This window comes from Pan paniscus, chromosome 14, assembly GCF_029289425.2.
Source record: "Pan paniscus chromosome 14, NHGRI_mPanPan1-v2.0_pri, whole genome shotgun sequence".
NCBI lineage: Eukaryota > Metazoa > Chordata > Mammalia > Primates > Hominidae > Pan > Pan paniscus.
In genome coordinates, this window is record NC_073263.2 from 53,189,221 (window position 1) to 53,213,741 (window position 24,521).

A 24,521-nucleotide genomic window follows, 5' to 3' on the forward strand; every position below is an offset into this window, starting at 1 on the left:
CAGGAGTTGAGTGAGTCCATGGGTCCAGAAGGTTTCATTTTCCGGGAAGAGCTAAGTCGCTTTACCCAAGAGGCAAATATTCCCAGTTGCCCAGTTACTCAGCTGGCTGCTTGTCAGACCTGCCCAGTAACCCAGGACATAGGTTACTTACCCCTTGGTGTGCTGTGGAGGTGTGGGGGCAAATCTATGTTATCTCTTTAGTGTTGGCTCATTGAAAGCTGCCCCCAGATGTAAACACAGTGCTCTGCAGCATTTCCCTAATTTTAGTGACTTACAGGAGGATCTGCAGGGTAGCTTGTCTTCTCAATCCTTCCAGCACCTTGTATTACAGTAAAATCATAAGTAGTTTTATTTATCCATATCAAATATAAAATAAGATGCCCTTGCATAAGTATGCATTTATGTTCATTGATTATTTTCTACTCATCATACGTGATGAAATTAATGAGGGTTTTCTCATTGAATTAGAGAGTGCAAGAGACCTTAGAGATAGCCTACTTTAATTCTTCATTTTGTAGCTAAAGACATAGACTTTAAGAGTTTAAGGGACTTACAGTTAAGCCTAAATCTTCTAAAAATTTAAAGTAACCATTTTAAGATACTGAAGATCTATCCTGCAGATTTAGCTATAGAAAAAAGGAAAAAGAAAAAAATTGTCCTGAGAGAGCCCACTGCAGTGGAGTGGGCCCCTTGAAGCATGATAAGAGCAGTCTCCTAGACTGCACCCTGCACCTTTTCCCGCCTGTTTCTTCTGCCTCTTCTCTGTGGAAGCACTTGCATTGCCTCTAGAGCACCTAGGCAGCTGACAAGTCTTCTTACTTAAAAAAAAAAAAAGTATATGTTAAAAATCCAAAAAATAATGATGTTTGTTTTTTATTTTGTTTTGCTTGTTACAGCTTTAGAATACTATAGAAAAACCAAGTCTTCAGTCATACCAGTGAAAAAGGAAAAATGAATGGAGGGGGATAGTTTTCCTATTAGAATGACACTTAGTAATATCATGGGACACTTAGTACTATCTTGGTCCTTTTTTTTTTTTTTAATTAGACTATTTTACTGGCAAGTCCTTCTGAGCTCAAACTTAGCAAAAGCCCTGTGGTTTTAAAAGCTCGGGTGGAGATTATCACAGACACCATTGGAGCAACATTCTCCAGAAGGACTTTTAGAAATTTTCATCTCTTTCCCATTTTAAAGACTATAAGATTTCTTGTATTTTTTTTTATCATAACTGGTCACCAGGGAATAAAGGCAGATCTGAGGAGCATTCCTGTCAGTGAAGCAGTTTTAGCCACGAGGCCAAAATTTAGAGCCTAATGTCATCCTAGATCTCTCTCATTCATATGTCACCACCTTTTCCCCTCAGAAGCTTTCTTTGCTCCTTCTAGACGTGCACCCACAGCCACCTTCCATGACAGTAAACATAACATTGTGCATGTGCATTTCGATGCAACCAGAGGATGGTTACTGACTTCTGGAACTGACAAGGTTATTAAGGTAAGATGCCATCTTATTAAGAAGCTTTCCATCTTTGGCCTCATATAAATATACAGGAGCACCAAGAACATGGGAGGCACTGTTCTAAAGGTTATCCTTGGGTAGCCGGCCATGGTGGCATGTGTCTGTAGTCCCAGCTACTCAGGAGATTTAGGAGGGAGGATTGCTTGAGTCCAGGAGTTGAAGGCTACAGTGAGCTTTGATCACATCACTGCACTCTAGCCTGAGCAACAAAGCAAGACCTCATCTCTTAAAAAAAAAAAAAAAAAAAAGTTACCATTGAAGGTGAGTGTTTTTGAGAACCTATTACAAACCTGATACATGCACAGCCTCATCCCAGGCACTGGCTCTACACAAAGAAATAAGACAGAGCTCCAGCCTGCAAGGAATAGATAGTCTACTTGGGACAGACTAAAAAGACTGTAATAGGTCACATGTGTAGCAGTCAAAACAGTAATACATATGAGAATTTATAGCACACTGAGCTCTACCTCCCTGACCCATTCTTGGAGGTCACAGCAGGATGAGATAGCTAAAATAACCCACTTTGGAAGCTACCAGATCTCCGTGACTTTGAGAGGAAGTTTAAAATAAACTCTGCGGCTGGGTGTGTTGACTCACGCCTATAATCCCAGCCCTTTGGGAGGTGAGACGGAGGATCACTTGACCCCAGGAGTTCAAGACCAGCCTGGCCACCATAGTGTGACCCTGTCTTAACAAAAAAATCAAAAATTAGCCAGACGTGGTGGTTCCTGCCTGTAGTCCAGCTACTTGGGAAGCTGACGTGCAAGAATTACTTGAGCCCAGTAAGTCGAGGCTGCAGTGAGCCATGATTGTGCCACTGTACTCCAGCCTGGGTGACAGAGCAAGACCCTGTCTCAAAATAATTAATTAATTAAAATAGGATAAACTCTGGCAGCCTCAGGTCCTTTATTTTTGAAAACGAGGTATCTTGTAAAATGATTTGGAAGTTTAAATGGAAAGGACACAGCACATGCTTGGCGTCCAGTTAATGGATTGAGTTATTTAATGGATTCAATCTATTTGGAGGGTGGAACAAATCTATATTGTCGCTTTCATGTTGGCTCATCGAATGCTGCCTCAGATGTAAACACAGTGCTCTGCAGCATTTCCCTTTTAGTGACTCACAGGAGGATCTGCAGTGTAGCTTGTCTTCCCAGTCCTCTCAGCCATTAATAGATTGAATCTGCCATGATTCTTCATGAGCTGCATCAAAATTTCAAGCTGTCATTGTCTTGTTTTTGAGCTTTATTTGAACTTTTTTGATGAAAAAAATATTTTACAGATTTGGAAATCATGTTAGTATAGTATGTGGTGGTTTGTGAAATGAAAAAAATTTCCTTGAAGAATTCAGTTCTAAGGACTGTTATCCTCAACACAATTTTAGTTCATTCTGTATCTTCTTTTTCTTTTTGCAGTTGTGGGATATGACCCCAGTCGTGTCTTGATGACTCTCCCAGGAATCAGAAAGATAGTATTTACTAAAGAAACGGTTGTTTTAACCCAAATCATTACCAGAGGGGTAAAGCAGACATGTGAGAAGTAAGAAAGAAACTAAAGACCCTGAATGAATTTGCAGATTACCCATGTGCACAGTGGGGACCTGGCGAGTGAGCACTCGCAAGGGGACTCTTCCAACTTGTTCATACAATATAAAAGAAGCTATTTTTTTAACAAATGGTTTATACAGTCTGGCTGTGCTGCATTGTTTTGAGTGTACGGAAAAATCTGTGTGGGGTGTTTAATTTTTATACTTTTCAACACCCCATTTTACTTGTTGCTTTGTCAGAGAAATAAGGGAAGTATCTACTCAGAGTATTTTGGTCATTATACTTTCTGTGTTTACTTCAACATGTGTCACATGGCCAGCGGCTTTTTCTTCTCTTCCCTCTGCACCTACCTGCACCTTCTCTGCCTTTCCTGGAGGGGATGTATTTATGTTATTTATTCCCAGTGTTTCTGCTTTCATGTCCTCCTCAGTGGAGAGATTTGGAAACTCATCATGTGGATTCACCAGCCAGCTGCTGGAATCGCCTGAAGAGCGATTTGTTTGTAATGTCTGCCTCATTCACGTTCTTATGAAGTAGAAAAGACTGTGTTTCTGCCTCAGTTGCCTCTGTCTTTCCCACATTAAAAAAAAAAAAAATGCTGTGAGAAAGCTGCTCCCAACCATGGTTATCACAGAAGTAGATTATTTTAACTCAGAGCTTCAACGATCAGTGCCTGGATCATTTAGAATTCAGTTGGAGCCTCCTGAGCCTCTTATGTTTTAGCTTTTTTGACGCAGCTCTCCCTCACTCGTAACAATGAAAACAAATAACACACACACAAAATCCTACATCAGCGGCCCTCAACCTTGTTGGCAGCAGGGACCGGTTTCAAAATGAAACTGTTCCACCTTGGATCAGCAGGCATTAGCTTCTCATAAGGAGCACGCAACCTAAATCCCTCGCATGCGCAGTTCACAATAGAGTTTCTGCTCCTGTGAGAATCTGACGCCACCGCTGATCTGATGGGAGGCGGAGCCCAGGCAGTAACGCTTGCTTGCCCACTGCTCACGTCTGATGGGTGCCCCCATTCCTCACAGGCTATGGACCAGTACCCATCTGCAGCCCAGGGTTGGGGACCCCCACCATACATGCTCTGAAAATAGGTGTCTTTAAGTTGTGTTTTTCTGTGTGACATCATCTCTGAACTTGAACAGGTTCATTACGGCAAGATTGTAATCCTGCTGTATTCCTCGCCCTCTGTATTCTATCCCTTTAAAAACTAGATATTTAAACATTTTATCCTAATGTGTTTCATCAGAACACTTTGCACACTTTCTTACTAAAACGGTATGTGGGTGGTCCGAGACAGAATGGTACCTACAGCGCAGGCTATGTTTCTGTGGGAATGGAAAAGAGGACTTTAGAAAGTGAACCTGAAGAACTCTTATTTCTAAGGGAATCCAGTCAAGCTTGAGAAAATGAAATATTCTTGTGTGTAGTGATGCAGCTCAGGATATTGAAGTCCCTTTTAAAAATCTTATTTTCACCTGTAAAAACAGAATAAAAATTAATGGCAAGCCTGCGCCAGGTGCCTGCCCCTCCTAAGCACTTTACACGCACAGCTCATTCAACCTCACGTGTCAGGAGCATCAGGGAGCTCACCAGTCTCTTGAGGATCACAGGCCAATTGCTTGTCCTTCCCGACCCAAGCCCCACCCCACAGTGTCTTGCTCTCTTCTGATTTTACAGGTTTTTTGGCAGTAATACACATGGGAGTGAAATTGAAATCCTCCCTATTATTTTCCCTCTTTTCCTGGAAAGCCGTTTTTTGCCCTCACAATCATTTATTACTTCTCTAACTAGGGGGAAGTACTACAAGCTGTCCTCGGGTACTGCCCCTACGTGTGTTTCCCTGGGATGGGGCCTTGCTAGAGGTGATTCTGCTGCCCCAGCATTGGGAAGCAGGACCAGTGCATGTGCCCCATGCAGCCACGGTACATGGAAGCTGTCACTTGAGCCATCAGACCGGCTCAGCCCATGTGACCGGAGCTCTGAAGAGGCACACACGCATGCCCCGCACAGGCTGTTAGCACTTGTCGCCTCGCTGCCCTGGTCCAGACTACCCTTGCTTGCGTCAGTCAAAACTGTTGTAACTACTTTGAGTCTTTTCTGCATGATTGCTCTTTGAGAGAACTTCAACAAGGGAATTAAATTTAAAATATTCAAATATCTATTTTGTAGTTTATTACTAGAAGCTGCAGCCACTTACTAAGTTGTATGTAATATAGGACTGTGTGTTGGAAATGAGTAATAGAGCTGAATTTTCCCTTCCTAAACTTTGAGCTTGGCCTGCCGGCAGAGAGAGGAACACAGTATTAGGGCAGCAAAGGCCCAGGCGCCCAGCAAGCCTGTATGGGTTCTGAGATGGGTCTAGATGCGTTCAGACCTCATTCAGGAAGCAGAGTGTCCCCGTCAGATCACATATGTCCTCTACAGTCGCTCTGGCCTGTGACCTTGCACGCCACTCTACCTTCTCCCTCCCAGCCCACAGAGCCACTCAGAGGCTGAAGCCACTTCACAGCCCACTGGTGTTGAGAATCATCATCAGAAAACCACAGATATGTCAAGGTATCCATTGCTCTTTCCTTTTCTCTCATCTGTGTGGGTGCTTGAATTTGGTGAAATGCGTTTAGCAAACCAACTGTGTGTTTGTAATACTGTGAATTCTTGAGTTTTGCATTAAGTGTCTCCCCCATTTTTGTAATTTGTAGAGAAATATGTGCTGGTGTTGGGTGTCTTCCAAGCATTTTATGGAAATGGAGGCTCCATTCCTTAGGAGTAAAAGCTGGCGCCAGCACTTGGCTCTTGTTCTGTCTAGGTGAACTCTCATAATTCTTGTTTTACCCTGTTGGATTTGCACTTTACATATATTTTTGCTCTATTACTTAAACATATAGCAGCTCTTACAAATAATGCCTAACATGCCTGCGCTGAGAAAGTGGCAGATCTACACATATCATACGCAGCATTGTTCTCTACCTGATGGGGCAAAACCAACCACATGTTCTTGGTTCCTCCAAACGAATGACATTACTTGACATTACTGCCTGAGTGCGTCTTCACAATAGCAAAATGGTTTGAGATTAAGCATTTGGAATCTTATGTCATTTTGTATGGGGTCAATCCACCATAACGTGTTTCTCATTTGGTTTTAATTATTCCAGAAATCATAAAGTCACAAAACTGGAAGGGATCTTCAGAGATCTAGAGTGTTCCAAGCAGAAAACACATTAGTTATACGGGACAGTTAGATATGGCTGAGATGTAAACAAGAGAATCTAAAAGAATGTTCAAGGAATAGCTGTTTTTGAACATTACTTAGTAATGGCATGAATGGGAGGAGAGACTTTCAGCACCTTGAGACAGGGCGCTCTCTGGAACCAGCTTTGTTCCTCTTATTGAAAGCATATATGACACTTTTTGGCTCCGGCCCTGTGGTGGGGGAGGTAATTATTGCCTTCATCCACATAAATTCCTTCTTATACATTCCCCTCAGACCACCCCAGAGGCAAAACTGAAATGGAAATCCAGTGGCACTTAAAATTCACCCTGCCCCATTTGGCTGCGATTCCCAGGCTTACAGCACTGCCCTTATGGAATATCACATTTTCATTTTCTGAGATTCATTTTATAAAAGTATAGGCCAGGTGCCATGGCTCACACCTATAATCTGAACACTTTGGGAGGACAAGGTGGGAGGATTGCTGAGCCCAGCAGTTCAAGACCAGCCTGGGCAACACAGCAAGATCCTGTCACTACCAAAAATTCAAAACTTAGTTGGGTGTGGTGGCACACACCTGTATTCCCAGCTACTCAGGAAGCTGAGGCGGGAGGATCACTCGAGCCCAGGAATTCAAGGATGCAGTGAGCTATGATTGCACTACTGCAGTCTAGCCTGGGCAGCAGAGCAAGGCCCTGAATAAATAAATAAAAGTATAATTTATTTTTGCCTGATATTAATCACTTCTTAAGGCCCAAATTTTTGTTTTTAAGCAAAAGGATAGCTCTAAGTGTGGGTTGCAGTTACTGGACGTAAATATTCACTAAATGAGATTCCTTTGGTTATGGCTGTTCATAGAATTTTAATTCTATGTCAGTGTTCTTGTTCGCTAAGATATTTCGAAGTGAGAGAAAGCATTTTACCAATACATTCTTATTTTTTCTCCTTTAAAATAATATTGAATTTTTCCTGGTACGAAGACAGATATTTATTAACTTGATTGGAAAACACAGAAATTAAGTTCACGTTGAACACTGAGTTATCTAGATAATCCCTGAGATTTGAATGTTCATGTCAACCGTGTTGAGCGCTCACCAGCCACCAGGCTTTAGGCACTGGCAGTGCAAGGTGTCTGAGGCCCATTCTCAGGCTGGGCAGAGGTCACACAGTGAGTAAATGGGTCTTTTCAGTGCAATGTGGTTATGATAGAGGCATGCCAGGGTGCCACTAACCCAGCAGGTGTGGCAGGAGGGGCTTCACAGAGGAAAGGGACTTTGAGCTCAGTGTTAAAGGATGAGGAGTGAATCATAAGGGGGAAAAATGGAAATGACTTTCCAGGCTTCAGAAACAGCATAAACAAAGGCCTGAGAGCTGGAGTCAGTGTGGTGTGTCCAGGGATCACAAGTGGGCTGGAGCTGCCGGAGAACAGCCAAGTGGCTCAGCTGCCATCCCGGAATTGAGCTCATCACTATCAGATGCTGCTGCTCCCTGGCCTCAGAGGAAAGCAGCACACAGCTCACCGCGAGGGGTTTCCCCAGAGGCTCCTCCTGCAGTCAATGCTACTATTAGTTTATATTATAATAGTATCAGTTTCTTTTTCTTTGGAAATCCCTAGAACTATTAACTGAAGGTGACTCAGGGTAACTAATTCTGGATCTTTGGGTGCACAGCCTCTCACTGGAGTCTGAGAGGAGGAGGTGGAGACTATTAGTGCACGGCCCGCAACCAGGAAGGACTCACAGACTAACGCCAAAGGTGTGTGGGGCTCAGCTGCTCCACTGTGGAAAAGGAAAGCCCTGGCCCTGTGGCAGGAGGGGATTGTTCTAGTCAAGTGTGGCATTGCACAGACAGGCGGTGCCGAGTGTTTGGGTGCAGACACAGGCAGCTGCTGCCCTCCACTTCCTGCTCTTGCAAGTCACAGATGATTCCAGTACAATGTGGGAGGTCCTCCTTACAGGGGCACTTGCAACGAGAAGGCAGAGAGTTAAGTCAATTCAGGTACAGGTCTGTCTGGGAGACCTGGCCCTGTGGAGGCAGGAACACCGTGCAGGGGCATGGCAGCGCCTGTCTTTGCTATCACATCATTTGCCTTTTCCTTGTAGGACCCAAAGATCTATGTCCAAAACTGAGTCCAGAAACATCTGCATTCCTGTTTAAACTTCAGCTCAGTTTCTTAACCAAGAACCACGTCAACCCTCCAGGGTTGTGGTTTGTATTTTTGCCTTTAAGCATTATCTCCTTTCCACCAAGAAGCCTACTTAGGTTTAACACATGAAAGCAGTGTCTAAAAATTAGATCGGTCCTAAATTGGAATGGGATGTCTTCCTTGCATGTCCCATACCAGGGAATTTTTTTAACACACAGTGTAGAGCCTTTGCCAGAGATGTTGAAAGGGAGATTAAAGGCTTGAGGGATGAATTTGATCATCATTCTTAAAGTCCCTTCCAATCCTGTGATTCTCTGATTCCCTGAGTCTCGTTTATTATTGGACATGCCTAGCCCATCACCAGTGACCTGCCCGCATATTGCTGGCTTCCCTTGGATAATGGAGAGCCTATCACCACATGCCTTTGTTGTCTTCCATCATATCAAGTGAGTTGCTTTCTGGACTTTTTCCATCTAGAGCCTGCTAGGTTTGGTTTTGGGAAAAGATGGTGAAGTTTCTTTTCATGAGTTTGTAGGGAAAAAAAAATTCTTTTTAAAGATGGTAAGGGTGGAAATTAATCATGGTACCATCTCATTAAAAATAGATACCTCAAAATGTTTACCTTTACAAGTCAAGAAGAGTATCTGACTTTCTTGGAAGTGTCAAGAATTGCAGGTTGGCTGAAAAGTTAGATTGAGAATCTGACCTTGTTACTTATGATTCTTTTTTCCCTTGGTTCTCGGGGATGCATGAGAAGGTGAGCTGTCACTCACAAAAAAGGGAAAATGATTTGAAAAATGTTTCACATATACACACTCTTTTTATCATTTTAGTGGATGGCAGCCTTACGTCAGTAGTATATGCCAGTATGAAGTATGGACCAAAACACTAGTGTCACTTGTAACCATTGTACTCTTATGGATTTGTGTCTTATACCATTTGCCTTGCTTTTTAAATGACTTTGTTTTTCAAGGTACTGTCATTTTGCAAAAGGAAATCTTTATATGAAATGTACAAAAACTGTTACTAACTGGACAACAGGGAAGGTGCTGGCCCCACATTAGTGCCTGCCTACCACTCTACTTCTAACCAGGGACACGGATCTTCCATTCTCTACATCCACCGGACTGCAGCCCACGTCTGGACCTGGCTGCAGTGGGCATATTACCGTATGGATATCTTTTTCTTTCTTTTTTTGAAGTGAGGAGATTCTTCAGGGGGTCAGGCTGAGAATGTAATAAGCCTGACGTTGGAACAGATTTCTCCCGTGTGGTCTAGCTGGACCCCTTCAGCATTTGCCACACTCCCTGCCAGTCCTGACATTGACTTCCTGAATGTGATTAGGTGGTAATGAGCAAGAATTTCCTAGGATGTTGAAACATCTGTATCCAGGCCCCCATTCAAATGCTGCTGAATATTGTGAATGTTTTTACTCCGCTCACTTTCCCACTGTGCTTTCCTCTAACCAAAATATACATGTAGCCATTACCAATGTACAACTCTCAATGCGGAGTTGCCTCCACGGTTTAAAATAAATCTCTGTGAAAACCTTTCTGCAGCTATGGTCCCATCACGGTTACATGTGGCCACACACACACCGACAACCTTGCTGTGCTGTTTAGCCCTGTGGGTTCTGCCCAGTTGGTGGGAGGGGGAGGTTCCAGACCACTCCACCTGCTGTCTAGATGCCAGGGAGAGCTGCTGTTTGGAGGTGAAGATGATGAGCCCTGTTCACCACAGTCTAAGCACAGCACACGGGCTCAAGCCCTGGAGCCCTTTTCCTTCATCATGCAAGTCAGCTTTTTCCTGTGCTTAGTAAACTTTTCCAGTGAGGAGAAATGACTTCAGGGCAAACACTGCCAGGGAAAGCCTCATTTAAAACTTGTGAGGTTCATTTATGGAGAAGAAAAATAATAGGTGCAAAGGCACCAAGTGACCTGCATGCTATGGACTCACCGTTGAGGGGGTGGCTGGGTTGCCCCGTCCTGGTGCTGCCAGCACAGCGTCGCCCACACCCAGCATTGCTGAGGCCCATCATCCTCCTGCAGAAAAGGAGGCATGCAGTTAAACGGAGCTGGTGCTTGCTTGATAGCGCCTCCTTTTGTCAGAAAGATGCTGATGTTTCAGGCTGGCACACCCAGAAAAATCCCTTCCTTGTGGTCCTTGGCTGATGATGAGCCCTGGATCAGAGTGTCTCCAGGACCACTGAGAAGCTGCAGCCGTCTGGGTTTTCCTCTGCTATGGGGGATGAGTTACGTTTATTCCACCATGGACACCAAGAATGTATGTAGATGTATTCTAAATCTGCTCATTGGTTTTATTACAACTTTTCCTGGAGTCACTAAGAGGTAAAATGGTGTAAATTAGAGGTTTTATCAAAGTGTAGTACCAGAATGCCAGATGATGCATTACTGAAGCCACTCCTAATCTTAAGCAAATGTAAACTAGGCCTCATTAAATTGTTTGTGTAAATATGCATCGTCCCTTGGTTATGTTGTGCTTCTGGGACCACGCACAGTAAAGGCAGTGTCCAGCCCTCTCCTGGGGTCGGGAGCGGGGGGGGGGGGGGGTTGCACAGCGCCAGCCTCTGACACTGGAGGAGCTGAGAAAGGGAGGGGAAGTGGAGTTCACAGGGGGGCATTCCTGCTGCCCCCACCCCTGCGTCCCCTAAGACTGCCAATGATGGTTCATCTCAAACTTCGAATTCTTTAGAAAACCACATTCTCGAATAAATGAGACTTAAAATAAGAAAAGAACCTGCTGCAGGAGTTCAAGGTGAGCCTGATCACAGCCTCGGTAGTAGTTATTTTGAAATAAAAGTTCCCATCCCTTGTAGGCCTCGCTGTAAGGCACAACGTCTTCGAGGGGAAGTTGAAGTGGGGTCTTATTCACTGGTCCTAGACCGCACCTTCTGGTATCTTCTAAGGCAATTCTGGTACCGCACTGTGTCTGGGTTGGCCTATTTAAATGTCTGAGCCAGCTGTTCCAGGATTTCAATGAGTTTCTCCTCTTCGGCCGGTGAGGAGGACGTTCTAGCGAGAGGCAAGTGTGTAGAAACTGGCTTCCGATCTAAAAGTGAGAGGGAACCGCAGAGAGGTGTGAGCTGCTGCAGCGTGGCTGGGTCCATGTCCCTGTGCTGCTCAGGCCTTGAACCGACGCCTGCTGGAGTGGCAGCACCCTACGGGTGTTAGACCCCATCCCTGCCCTCAAAGGTCCCACAGGGATCAGGCAGCATGGATTGATATGTAAAGTGCAGTTTGGGAACTGGGAGGCTGCAGCCAGGGCTGGACGGGAGACCACGTTTGGGTGATCAGCAGGAAGGGGTGCGGCCATCCTCCCGGATACCCCAGGGGTCACCAGCGCTTCAGAATTCCTCAAGCAAAGGTGGTTCTCATCAAGAACAGAGGAAAGAGAAGCCAAGCAAAGAGCCTGGCTTCCACCCGAGGTCAAGTGCTGTCTTCGGATGGCGTCCACTCACACGCCTGCCCCCTTAGGAGCCCACTGGGGAGAGACGTGAACAGATCACTGCTTCCAAAAATAGAGAAGCAGAGTCCCTTACACCCTTTGCACTGCAGAGAAGCAGAGTCCATTGCTCCCTTTGCAGTGCAGCTTTGAATAGCGCCCCTCCTGGGCCTCAGCAAACTGCAGAGAAAATCTTCCATTCCCAAGGTAGGAACTGCCTCTCCCGTTCTCACAGGACCTTGATGACAGGGTTATCACAAGTCTCCAAAGAAGCTACCAACCTGGAGTGAAGCGCTTCCCAAAACTAACCTCAGCAGGCAAAGCAATCATCTCGCCAAAGAAGCCCAGGCACCCCCCAGGGGACAGTCCCACCCCAGGTTTCACGGAGGGGAAGGTGCGCCTCAAAGGCCCAGCTGCTGCCCCTAGCCCTGTGTCAGCTGCCGTCACAGCCAGGGAGGAAGTCACCTTGAAAGAAGCGGCCGCTGGGCTGTGCGGCTGCGGCAGAGGAGAGGGCCAGCCACAGCACGGTGTCCGCGCCCTGGGCCTCGGAGCGCAGGCGGTCCCTGAACCTGGCGTGGAACCCCGGCATCGCCTGCCTCACACCTGGGAGAAGGAAGGGGCAGGCGGATTAGGACAGCATTCTCCAGCAAATGTGGTTGACTTCCCTTAATTAAAAAAAAAAAAAAAAGCAAAAATGAAATGGGATCATAAACTGCTCCTTCTATTTTATAGCACTCACCCAAGCCACTCGGAACCAATTCCAAAGAACCTTGTTACAAAGCCCCCAGGGTGTCACCTGATGGAAAGTGGTGCTCACCAGAGGCCTGATTGAGTCCCCATGTCCCCGGGGCACCAGCACCCAGCCCAGCCCTGAGAGCAGAGTCGCCCGCAGAGCCCTCCCTTTCCATCCTAAGAGAGGATTCTAATGAGCTGCGGGGCTCACAGTGAGGCTGGGCCCAGCAAACCACTTAGTCTCCTGGGTTCAGGAGCCCTCTCAAACCATCTAGGCTCAGAGGATCCTGGCTGTTGGTTCCTTGGACTGTTTTAGTGTTTTCCTCTTTTAGGGAGGAGTAGATAAGAGGAAAGAATTCTTCACTTCCTCTGCCAAGCCCCTCGAGGTGTCCCACCCTCTGCATCCCAGGGCTACAGGGAGGTGTTTGCCTGGAGTGGCCTCCCGGGCCTGGCCTGTGCCACAGCGTCGGGCACTCTACCTGCCCACGCCTTCGAGGACCCAGCCACACGCCCTGGCTCCAGTCCACACCCCATTTTCCCACAGACCTCAGGGAACACAGTGTCTCCACAGTGAGCACATTGGGAAACAAAATAGTTCTCTCTCGAAGCCAAGGAAAGAAAATAAACCAGAGAAAACAACAATTAAGAGCCTTACTGAGATCATGGAATTTTAGAGCTAGAAAGGATCACCTAAGCAAAAGCCCTCCTTTTTTAAATTAAAAATAAACATCTTTTCTTCTTTTCACAGAAGCAATACTTGTTTACTGTAGAAAAATCAGGATAAACTGATAGGCAAAAAGAAAAAATGTGAAAACCTTGTGATGTGTCACTCAGCGGTGACACATGTCTGCATGCTCAGCCCTCCCAGGCCCCTGTGGCCACAGACAGGATGTGTGCACCTGAGAGCTGCTCTGTAACCTCTGAACAACACATGGTAAACTGCACCTTGACCCAGATGATAGAGCCCGCTGGTGGGCTTGCCAGGCAGATTTTAAACATCTGAGCTGATGCTGGGATTGTCAGAATGGTGTCCTTGGAGGGTAAGAGGCTGGGGGCCCCCCATGGCCTCCTAGAATTCACCCTGGACAGGCAGAACCAAGCATGTCTCCCATTAGGCAGTGAGAAGAATCGAGAAGCCATGCTCTCTGAGCACTCCCAGGCTGAGTCTCCCCTAGTATACTTTGCTGAGAACATCCTTTTTGTATTTAAGACAGGAGACTCAGATCTGTACAGGTGAGGACTAATTTCTGCCAAATCTCCAAGCTGGTCTCCATGAGATGCCACAAAGCACCAACACACACCTCTTTCTATAGGGGTGTGGTAGTTACAAAAATAAGATCATGAGGCATGTACTATTCAGGAACTTGGTATCTTCATTTAATGATATAGTGCACACAGGGTTTTTCCATAGGCATGATTGGCAGCAGAGTCTTCAGCCCTGAACAGATTTTGCACAGGTGTTCTATAATTTATTAACTTCATCTCCTACCACCAGCACTGTGATAAGCAACCTTGTTTTCCCTATCTTTATTTCTTAGGATGAATTCCAAGGCTTCTGATAAATAGTGATTTTCAGAAAGGCCATGCCAGCAGTGTGTGAGAGCCTGATTCCCAAAACCCCATGGCCAGGCCCGGCTGGGAGGTCTTAGCCTCTCTGGGCCTCAGTTCCCTCATCTGTAAATGGGTGTGATAATAGACAGTAGTGGCCACTCCACAGGGGCTTGAGGACAAATGAGTTAATCCGCAGACAGCGCTGAGACCAGTTCTTGGCGCCGCGGGTGCACCCTGGGGTGTGTGCTGTGGCTGCTGCTGCTTTCAGTTCCCTTGTTTGTAGAGGAGGAAAGAGCTGCAGAGAGCCCAGGTGAGCTGCCTGAGGTCACGGAGTTGGTGAGGCAAATCCGGAAGAGAATTCTGCTCCCCTCCACCGCTGCTCCAACACGCTTCCAGATCATTCGAGCTGTGTCCTTGTGGCTGTCATTTACCTTCATGCATCATTATTTCCAAAAACCTGGGGAGTGGTGAGGCAGTCTGGGCCTCTCCCACTACCTTCCTCAGCTCCTGCTCATTCCTGTCTGACGTGGAAATGACAATGGTCACCGGCTCCCTCTCTCACCAGGATATGCTGTAGTTAGGAGGGCGCCCCAGGCGCACCTGCTCCCGTTCCCACCATCTCCTTCCCTGACTTGCACAGGGCAAGCTGGAAGCAAAAGCTCTGTGTCTGCATGAGGCTTCCCCCAGCTGCAGTCCCAACGTGCCCCTGCCTAAATGGAAATGAAGCTACTCCTCAGTCCTCATTACGCTGGTTTTAGGTCATTCCTGGGGAGAGTCAATCCTGCGGCTGCTCAGGTATTTTTAGATGAAACGTAAGTGGCTCAGCAATTAAAGGCTATGACATACCTGGGGTGTCGGCCCAGCCAGGATGCATGGAAGAAAAATGGATGGCCAGGTGCCCTTGGGCCCACCGCTCCGTCAGAACCACTTGCTGCCTCTGGACAGGAAGGAGCGAGGGGGTGAACAGGAGAGAGGAGGCGCCATTAGGTGCAAGGGCAGGGGATAAGCCCTGCCCAGCCTGGCTTATCTTACACTGGACTCTGCAGTATGTACGGCCACTTGATGTCACCCTCCTCCAGAATCAGTCTTTACTCAGCAGCCCTGAGTAGGACCTAGCAGGTCCTACCCACTCCAAAGGAGGCCAGAACAAGCAATGAGCTAACCCAGCAAAACACTGAGAGAGAAGGAACAGCAGGCCCACCCCCCATGAAATTACACCCCTCAGTGCCCAGGTGTTCCTCGTCCACAAGTCGCCTGGGTGACTCTATTCTTTGCTGCTCACTGAGGGCAGGGGTGGTAACTGTCCTGTTCACTGCTGTACTTCAGGCCCCCAGCACAGACCAGCATACGGTGTGTGTTCAGCTAATATGGGAATTAAGGCCGGACGCGGTGGCTCAAGTCTGTAATCCCAGCACTTTGGGAGGCGGGACGATCACCTGAGGTCAGGAGTTCAAGACCAGCCTGGCCAAGGTGGTGAAACCCAGTCTCTACTAAAAATGCAAAAATTAGCTGGGTGTAGTGGTGGGCAAATCAAAATGATTTGGATTTTGGAGCTGTAATCCCAGCTACTCAGGAGGCTGAGGTAGGAGAATTGCTTAAACCAAGGAGACGGAGGTTGCAGTAAGCCTATATATATATATATATATGAATTAACTCCTTCCTTAGGCAGAGTGTAGCAAATGTACTAGACACAGAGAATACATCAGTTATAGACAATAAAAATCCTTAAATCCTCCCCTTTCCCAGCTGCAGTCACACTATTGCCCCATCCCAGGGTAGTCTGATCATGCTTGGCAAAGAACTCCATCTCTGGGCCTCATTTACAAGTGGATGGTTTATTCCCATGTCCTCTGGGAAAACTGTAAAGAAGTGCAGGTCTTTCAAATGTCAGGATTTGGAGTCATGAGATGTAATTCACCAGGATTTGGTCTGGGGTCAGGGAGCAAAACTGGGGCACACCCAGGGCATATAAGCAGAAGAAGTGGAGGTGCAGAGTCTCAGACAGGGCCACCTTCGGAAGGCACACAGTACCGACAAGGAAGGCGGAGGGTGCTGGCAGCCTTACAGACAATGTGGGCGCCCTAGCGGGTGAATTTAAGGGCAAGAACTGTAAATATGGAAGTTATATATATCCGGCTTTTAAATATAGCTGTAATAAGCAGAGATACAGCAGTACAGGTTGAGCATCCGTCATCTGAAATGCTGAGGCCCAGAAGTGTTTCAAGTTTCAGATTTTTTCAAATTTTGGAATATCTGCATATACATAACGAGAAATCTTGGGGATAGAACTCAAATCTAAACACAAAATTCATTTATGTGTCATATACGCCTTTACAAATAGCCTGAAGGGAATTTTATACAATATTTTTAAAATAATGTTGTGCATGAAACAAAATGTGTGTTCATGAAACCATCAGAAAGCAAAGGTGTGGGATTTTCCACTTGTGACATCATGTCAGCACTCAAAATGATTTGGATTTTGGAGCATTTTGGATTTGCGATTTTCAGATGAAGGATGCTCCATCTGTAGAAATCTACTTTCTGTTCAGAGTAGTCAAGGGTTCTGGACTGTGGCCCCTTCCCTCCCTCAGAATTCAATGTGCCGCCCCTCCCAGTGAGCCTCCGGGAAGCCAAGAGCTGCCCAAAGGAGAGAGGAGGGACCGCTCGCCGTCCTCATTCCCTCTGAGCAGCACAGGGCAATGGATCCCCCTGCTAGGATCCTGTTCTGTGTGGGTCTGAGAAACACCGAGAGGAGACGCAGTGGCTTTGTGGCTCCTCCCAGGATGCTGCTGAAAGCCCACATGGGTCTGAGCAGAGCTGTGCTCCCCAAAGGGGAGCCCTCTTGGTGAGGGAACATTTTCAGGTGCTGCATGAACTACTAAGGTCCAATTAATGTGCATCCCAGAGTAAGCTTTCCTTGGAAAAGGGCCCTCGCAGCCCGTGGGTAAAATGTAGTCTTGGGAAACCCACCTCACTGACCTTGTTTTGTGCATAGACCATAGTTCCATCAAATGGTGTTCTTTCGGACTGGAGATCATTGGTGTTCAGTTTCTGAGCCAACATTCCTCCTGAGGAGACGGTTATCTGCGATAAAGGTAACAGAGATTTACAAACTAAAGCCTGTGACCCCTTCCACTCTTCACCCCCTGTAGAGCAGTGCTTCTTGCTGTTGTGACCAATGACCACAAAATTAGTGGCTTGAAGCAACACATTGTATTCTCCTACAGTATTCTCCTACAGTACATGTATTCTCCTACATGTATTCTCCTACAGTACATGTATTCTCCTACATGTATTCTCCTACAGTACATGTATTCTCCTACATGTATTCTCCTACAGTATTCTCCTACATGTATTCTCCTATGGTTCTGGAGCCCAGAAGTCCAAGGTGGGGCTCATGGGCTAAAGTCCAAGTGTCAGCGGAGCTGCGTCCCCTCTGCCGGTCTCAGAGGAGACTCCATTCCTTGCCTTCAACTTCTAGAGGCTGGCAGCACTCCTTGGCTCACAGCCACGTCTCCACCCTCTGCTTCCATAGTCACTTCTCCTCTGACTCCCGCCCTCCTCCTTCCCTCCCATGAGGACCCTTGGGACTCCACAAAGCCCACCTGGATACTCCAGGACACGCTTCTCATCCCAAGGCCCTGAACTGAACTGCAGCTGCCAAGTCCCTTCTGCTATATAAAGGTGACATAGTCACAGGTTCTAGGATAAGGATATGAACTTTTGGGTGGGGGGTGGCACAGATCATTATTCTGCCCACCACAGCAGAGAGAAGGCAGCCTACATTAACTGTCTTCTTCCTGCTTTCTCCAATTTATATTTCAACCCGCTGGGGGAGAACAGGCTCCAGTAGCCAGTCCCTTCCCCTCTGAGCAGGACAGTCCCCAGGAAGAGCAGCACCACCCTGACCTGAGCACCCCACAAGCCGCCCCTGCCCTTCGGAGGCCTCCCTCCCCAGTGCTTTGCCGACACCCACGTGACAGCCGGAGTGGGGGTCGGGGGTTGGGGGGGTTCAGAGAGGGCTGGGGTCTGAATGTGCTCTTGGCATGCCTCCACCTCCCTCTCAGCCCCCTGACAGAATTGGGGTTTTGCTGTGGATGTGGACAGAATGGCCCCCTTAGGGCAGTCTGGCAGCAAACCTAGGCCCACTGACTTCCCATCAGGAGCAAAGTCCATTATCCTCAAAACATCCCATAAGGTCAACTCACCACTCGGGGGTCGTGTTCTTTCTCCAGCACAGGGATCAGGCCGGTCATGAGAATGTACACACCTGAGGCAGCACACAGCATCCCATGAGGGGGCTGCAGGAAGCCCCAACTCAAGGGGTCCTGCAGGACTGATGTGGGGACTGTCTGCCCGCACCCGCCCCCCACAAGAGGGCAAGTGGCCACCTGAGGGGCAGTCCCTCCTTCCGAGGATCCTTCAAGCCAAATGTTCCTTTTCCCAGGACTGGAAGAAAGATGCCTTAGAGCCTCATGTACCGACAGGAAAAGATGTCCACACTACAGGAATACAGGAAGGGAAAAAGAAAACTGCCAAACAGTAGATGGGTCCACTTTGCAGAAGAAAAAATGCATCTATATGTCCAGTCTGTGCACAGAAAAATGTGAAGATGAAATTTAGCAATACCGCTAAATTAGGTCTCAAGGGTGGAATTCAGTAAAATTTTTCCTTCCTTTGCTATACATTTCTGCACTGTTTGGATTTGAGTATTTTTACAATGAGCATATAACTTTATGGTTATTTCTTCAATCAAGAAATATACATATAATATTTCTAATGGAATGAGAAAAACACTGAAGTGTATGTGACATGGAAAGACGTTCCTAATATATATGGAATGAGAAATTACAAAACATTGGGAACACCACCATTCCATTTTGGTGAGGAAAGATGTTTCAAGATGAAGAGAAAATGTCTGCAAGGATGAGAGTGATGCCCTGAAAGGTTAAAAATGCTCATCTCTGAATGGTGGGATTATTGTTTCTATATTCTTCTTATACATGCCTGTATTTTTTTAAACAATGAATGTTTATTACTCTGTGTTTACAAAAAAGGGAGAGTTTAAAGCCCCTTACCCCAAAGTGAGGCAGGAATCAAGTCAGGGGCTTAAAGTGGTGAGCCCTGGGCTCTTTCCTGGGCTACGCCATGGAGTTTCTGTGTGACCAGCTCTCACCACAGCTTCCTGCACCGCCCGCGATGTGGCCTGCATCCAGCTCGCAGGAGCTGCCTGGCATCGTGGGAAGGGTCCTGGAGGTGGATCCAGGGGCCTCCCTCTGAACCCTGGCTCTGGCACTTACCAGCGGTGTGACCGTAGGCAAGTGCGGTGGCATTTTCCGGAGATAATAGCTGGCCAGCCCACCTCACAGGATCAGAGGAGTTTGTGGTGAAATAAAAATGTGTGCATGTCCTGTGAGGACTGGAAAGTTCTCTGGGCAGGCCGCCTTTGTCCTGCTCTTGCTGTATTATCATTTGTGATTCTGAGTTGTGACTTTCATCCCAGACAGCATTCTTAGTTGTTCACAGCCCAATTTATTTGTAGGAGCCTGCCTTGTTCGTATTTGTGGATTTGTAAAGTCTCCTGAACCCTGGGTCGCTAACAGCTGTTAACCTCCAGCCAGTGGTCTTGGACTTTCTTTGTATTCACCGCCGGTGGCTTTCTCTGTGATTTATGACAAGTAGAAAGGACTTCTGCCAAAAGCGATCTGCCGCATCAGCTTGCCCTGACGGATTGTCATAAATGGCTCTTGTGAGGAAGGGAAATGAAAGCCAGCGGCTGGGCTGGCTCTGCTGCCTGCAAAGGGCACCTCCCCTCTCTTCTCAGGACGGAGAGAGCTGGGGTGAGCCCCTTTGCACCTATCCTCCCTACCTGGGAGGTGCTCAGCTCTCATTCCCAGTCACCTGCAGGAGGGCTGGCTGGGTCGCTTGTCCCTGCCAAGTACTCTCTCCTCTAGGGGACTGCCAAGTAGCAGGTGCTTTTAAAAAAACTCCTAGAGAAACACAATAATAATCTGCTAAAATAATACACAATATATAAGTATGTATGTGCATACATATGTGTGTACACATATATGTGGGTGTCTGTGTATATATATATAAACTCTTATTGAAAGAATTAGAGTTATAGAATCCCAGAGAGGTTCAGTGACTTATCCAAAGTCCCAGCAAGTTCATACAATGTGGAAAACAGATGGCACATCTCCCTTTTCTTGAGTCACGTAGCCATGCTGCATGCCAACCCATGCCAAGGAGAAGGAAGGTACCCATTCTGCAAGTCATTCTTTCCTCAGTGAACATGGCGCCAGTTGCTCCTTGCCCAGCTCACACAGATCCAAACAGGCCTGTCATTAACACGTGAGCCAACGTCACTCTCCTGCCCCCAAAGTCCTTCAACACTGGCCCCCATTGAATTAAGCAAAAAACTCCTCAGCCTGGTGCAGTAGACTTCTTTGGGAAACATGCCCCATTCCCTCTTTTTAGGGGTAGGCCCCAAACACATCCTGTTTATAACAACAACAAACACATAACTGAGTCTTTGCCCTGGGCCAGGTGCTGCATTTGTCCCATGTGCCCAGTCCACGGGCAGATGGACTGGGCCAGGGGGGTGACACCTGGTCCAAGCTGTCCCACCCAAACTCTCCCTACAAGAGTGTGAAAATGGAATGCTGAATGGAGGACAGGTGACTCAGTGGCAGCCATATGTGACCCAGATGCAAGGAAAAGCAGAGACGGAGAGTGAACGAAGCAGTTGTGATGAGAGTCCATGGACAACAGTCCCAGAGAAGCAGAAGGTCACCTTAGCTGCTGACAGGTTCTCCTGTCCTGTCCCTGGCCCTCCCAAAGCCCAGCTGTGTCTCTGCCATTGAGTTCTGTGAGGGCTGCCCTTGTAGCCCACTAATAAATTATTTTTTTCTTTAGTCTGCCTGTGTGGGTTCTTGTTACTTCTGACCACACAAAACCTAAGACACTTGGCTTGTCTCAGTTAGGAAGTCCACCAGTTCTCCCGGGATAACCAGCTACCCTTTAAAATAAGAATGTCTCCTGGGCGTGGTGGCTCACACCTGTAATCCCAGCACTTTGGGAGGCCGAGGCGGGTGGATCACTTGAGGTCAGGAGTTCAAGACCAGCCTGGCTAACATGGCGAAACCCCGTCTCTACTAAAAATACAAAAATTAGTCGGGCATGGTGGCCCACACCTGTAGTCCCAGCTACTCGGGAGGCTGAGGCAGGAGAATTGCTTGAACCCAGGAGGCGGAGGTTGCAATGAGCTGAGATTGTGCCACTGCACTCCAGCTTGGGCAAGAGAGTGAGATTCCATCTCAAAAATAAATAAATAAATATATAAATAAATAAGAATGTCTCTGGACAGACACAGGAGGGGCATTGTTATAAATGGATGGGTGCTTTTAGTCATTCATATCTTCGTGTGAACCAGGTCAACAACTTCCTTTCCTCTAAGACTTCCTATTAATATCAGGACATTTGGGTGATTCAAGGTTTTGATGAGAGAAAAAGAGAGATATTTTAGAGTACAGAATCCCACGGGAGGGCAGGCCTGGGAGGAGGGAAGGCACCTTCAGCTACTGGAAAAGTTGCCCAAGGTTAGTCCTGCTCCCAGTAACAAGGAAAATAATTCATTATCATTATGACTCATTAGTATTTTTAATTTACACAATGCCTTTCTTCCAAGGAACTCATTATGTCGATGGAGGTTCATTATGAGAAAGAGATCTGGCAGTGGAATTTATGTTGGACATAGTCTTCTAAATATGGCAACAAGAACTTTTATTACATGGGTACATGACTTGAAGCAAATCTCTCTATCAACTAATTAAGAAGAGAGGTAAAACTGTGTGGAGCACAGGTGATGCTGAAGGAGAGATGCCGCGTGTTCTTAGAGCACTATGAAACCCATGTCTGCATCCTCCAAATACTAAATTCATAGTATTTCTGAAATTATATATCTTGAGTATGACATTTTAATAGCATTAAAGGCAATTATTTTTAATGAGAAAAATATATTGCAATTTGTAAATTTAGCATAGGAAAACTGATTGGCATTTCTATTAAGAAACCTTCAAAGCCACCTTGAATTAAAGCTACTTTGGTTACTAGCCAATGGTTTATGTGCTTCCATCCACGCTACTATCTGACGGAGAAAATCATTGTCTTGCTGTCCCTGGGAAGTTTCTGGTGTTAATTTTAAAGGAGCAGACAGCTGCACTGGTGAACACCATTTGGTACTTCTTTTGTACAGTAACAAAAACATAGTGAGCCTGGGGGGCTCACATACTAATCTCACACATTATATAAAGATGATTTCAAAGATTATATTACCTGGAGAAGACAGCAGGACAGAGTCCCAGAGGAAATGAGCTCTTAGAAGACATTCAAGGCACTGGCTTCCTATGGGGTATTCTTGGTTTGGGCTCAGAGAGTGGTTAGCGTGAGTCAGGCCTTCCCCTTTGCCCCCAACCTCAACTCATCCCCGCCACCTTATCCAGTTCCACGCACTGAACAAGTATTTATCAAGGGTCCACTGAGTGCCAGACCCAGTGCTAAGTACTCAGGATACAGACTGAGGGCGCCCTGCCCTCTGCCAGGCATTCCCAGGCATTACACATGTTACTACGTGACTAACCTACACTCACGGTCGAGGTAAGTGCTAGAGTGCTATGGGCACATGGGGGTGGGATGGCGGGGAGGTGTCAGGCTCTGCATGAACTGTGAAGGGACATTTCAGCTAAGACCTGGAGAAGAGGAGGGAACAGGCAGGTAGAGGGCTGGGGATGGGAAGAAGGGCTGCAGGTATGGAGCACAGCCTGTGCAAAGAGGCCCTGAGGCTGGAGAGTGCAACCAAGGCAGCTGCAACCGAGTGAGCATGGTAGAGGGTAGGGCAATGTGAGGCTGCAGCCTCCAAGGGCAACGCCAGAGATACTCACCTCATATGAAACCAAGGGGTGACTTTAAGCAGAAGGAAACAGATTTGCATGCATAAGGACCACTCTGTCAGCCTTATGGAGGAAGCCTCTGTTCGGGAGGTGGGTACAGGAGGGCACCTAGGGCCCCATATTACTCCACTACATCACAGTGACCGCAGTGGCTTGGGCAGAGTGGTCGCAGTGGAGCTGAAGAGCAGGAGACAGACTGGGGACACGTTGTGCAGGGAGTCCAAAGGCACGATCACTGCTTGGATATGAGAAGTGAGGGGGTGTCAAGGACAAGTGGTGACGGAGATGATGCTGGCCACTGGGGTGGGGCCCATTACAGGAGCAGACCGGTGAGGGACTAAGGCTTCAGTTTTGGACATGCTGAGTCTGAGGTGTTTGAGATCTGGACCTGGAACTCAGAAGAGAGATCTGGGCTGGAAGGGGGCCCTTGGGAGCCAGGCACATGATGGCATTGGGGCAAGGATGAGATCCCAACAGAGAGTGTGGGAGGAGAAAGGAGGGCACAGGATTGGTCTGGGAGGGATGCCAACATTTAAAGTCCCCGCAGACACGCTGCAGCTGGCTAAGGAGGTTGAGAAGGAGCCAACCTCCGAGGGTGGAATCACAGGTGGCTTGGAGGCCATCGCGCTATGGGAGCACGGACAGCTGTGCCCAGTGCTGCCGATGGATGTGGTAGAGGTGCGCTCTCCGGAACCAGGAATATCAGGGTCATAGGTGACCTCAGCATGAGAGTGGCCAAAGGTCAGGGAGATAAGCCGACTGGAGTGAGCTGCAGGATGCCCGGGACTCGGGGACCATGAGAGGCTGGTGGAGGAAGTGCTGTGGAGGCTTTTCTCCAGGGCCTAGCCAGGTGACTGATGTCACCCCCTGCTGTCACAGCCGCAGTATGGGGGTCCTGTGTGCTTCACTGAGATGTATGAAAGAACCTGCTGTACTGCAGGGAGAACCCGAGTATGGGCACTTGGGCCTCAGCTCATTAAAAGGACAAAGGTGCTTATTTGGGATTGTGTTTCTAAAACTCCTCAAATGAATGTTTGTTACCAGCACACCTTTAAAACACTCACCAAATCCCAGCCAGGTAATTAGGTAAGGTCCTGGCCCACAGGAGGACTTGGATTTGGGGCCGGTGCTCCTAGGCCAGAAGACCTAGAAGGGCAGACACCACAGAGCCTCGCGAGGACTCTGCACGGCCATGGAGCTGCCGAGAAGGAAGAGCAGCCCAGAGCGGGGTGCACGGCGCGGCCCAGGAGGCTCAGTCTGGGAAGCTTTTGTGTCTCATCAAAAGCAGCTTCCATGGCTGGCAGAAAACCGAAAATCAATGGGAAAAACGATCTCTGACTTCTGAGCTTGTCCATTCTCTCTCCTTAGGACGGCTCCCCGGTGCAGTTTAAACC

At 47.4% G+C, this 24,521-nt stretch overlaps 2 protein-coding genes across 10 annotated transcripts in view; one reads left to right on the forward strand and one right to left on the reverse strand.

Annotated features, from left to right (window-relative positions):
• WDFY2 (WD repeat and FYVE domain containing 2) overlaps positions 1–9,983 on the forward strand; it is a 186,551-nt gene extending 176,568 nt beyond the window's left edge. For 3 of the 4 annotated variants that reach the window (XM_008962088.6, XM_003809795.7, XM_034936750.3), the window contains 2 exons: positions 1,386–1,494; positions 2,934–9,983. In XM_008962088.6, the coding sequence (XP_008960336.3) occupies positions 1,386–1,494; positions 2,934–2,963 (139 nt within the window). In that variant the 3' untranslated portion in view covers positions 2,964–9,983. The remainder of the gene's footprint in view (positions 1–1,385; positions 1,495–2,933) is intronic. The other variant, XM_034936749.3, reaches the window with a different exon arrangement.
• The window catches only part of DHRS12 (dehydrogenase/reductase 12), a 48,908-nt gene that overhangs the window by 3,197 nt on the left and 21,190 nt on the right, over positions 1–24,521 (reverse strand). The window contains exons 6-11 of one of the 6 annotated variants that reach the window (XM_063595777.1): positions 18,385–18,446; positions 17,156–17,260; positions 15,023–15,113; positions 12,359–12,496; positions 11,189–11,500; positions 10,303–10,473 (exon numbers count right to left, since the gene is read on the reverse strand). In XM_063595777.1, the coding sequence (XP_063451847.1) occupies positions 11,391–11,500; positions 12,359–12,496; positions 15,023–15,113; positions 17,156–17,260; positions 18,385–18,446 (506 nt within the window). In that variant the 3' untranslated portion in view covers positions 10,303–10,473; positions 11,189–11,390. Of the gene's footprint in view, positions 1–2,918; positions 4,553–10,302; positions 10,474–11,188; positions 11,501–12,358; positions 12,497–14,570; positions 14,694–15,022; positions 15,114–15,133; positions 16,258–17,155; positions 17,261–18,384; positions 18,447–24,521 lie in introns of those variants that run through there. The other 5 variants (XM_063595780.1, XM_063595779.1, XM_063595778.1 and 2 more) reach the window with 5 other exon arrangements.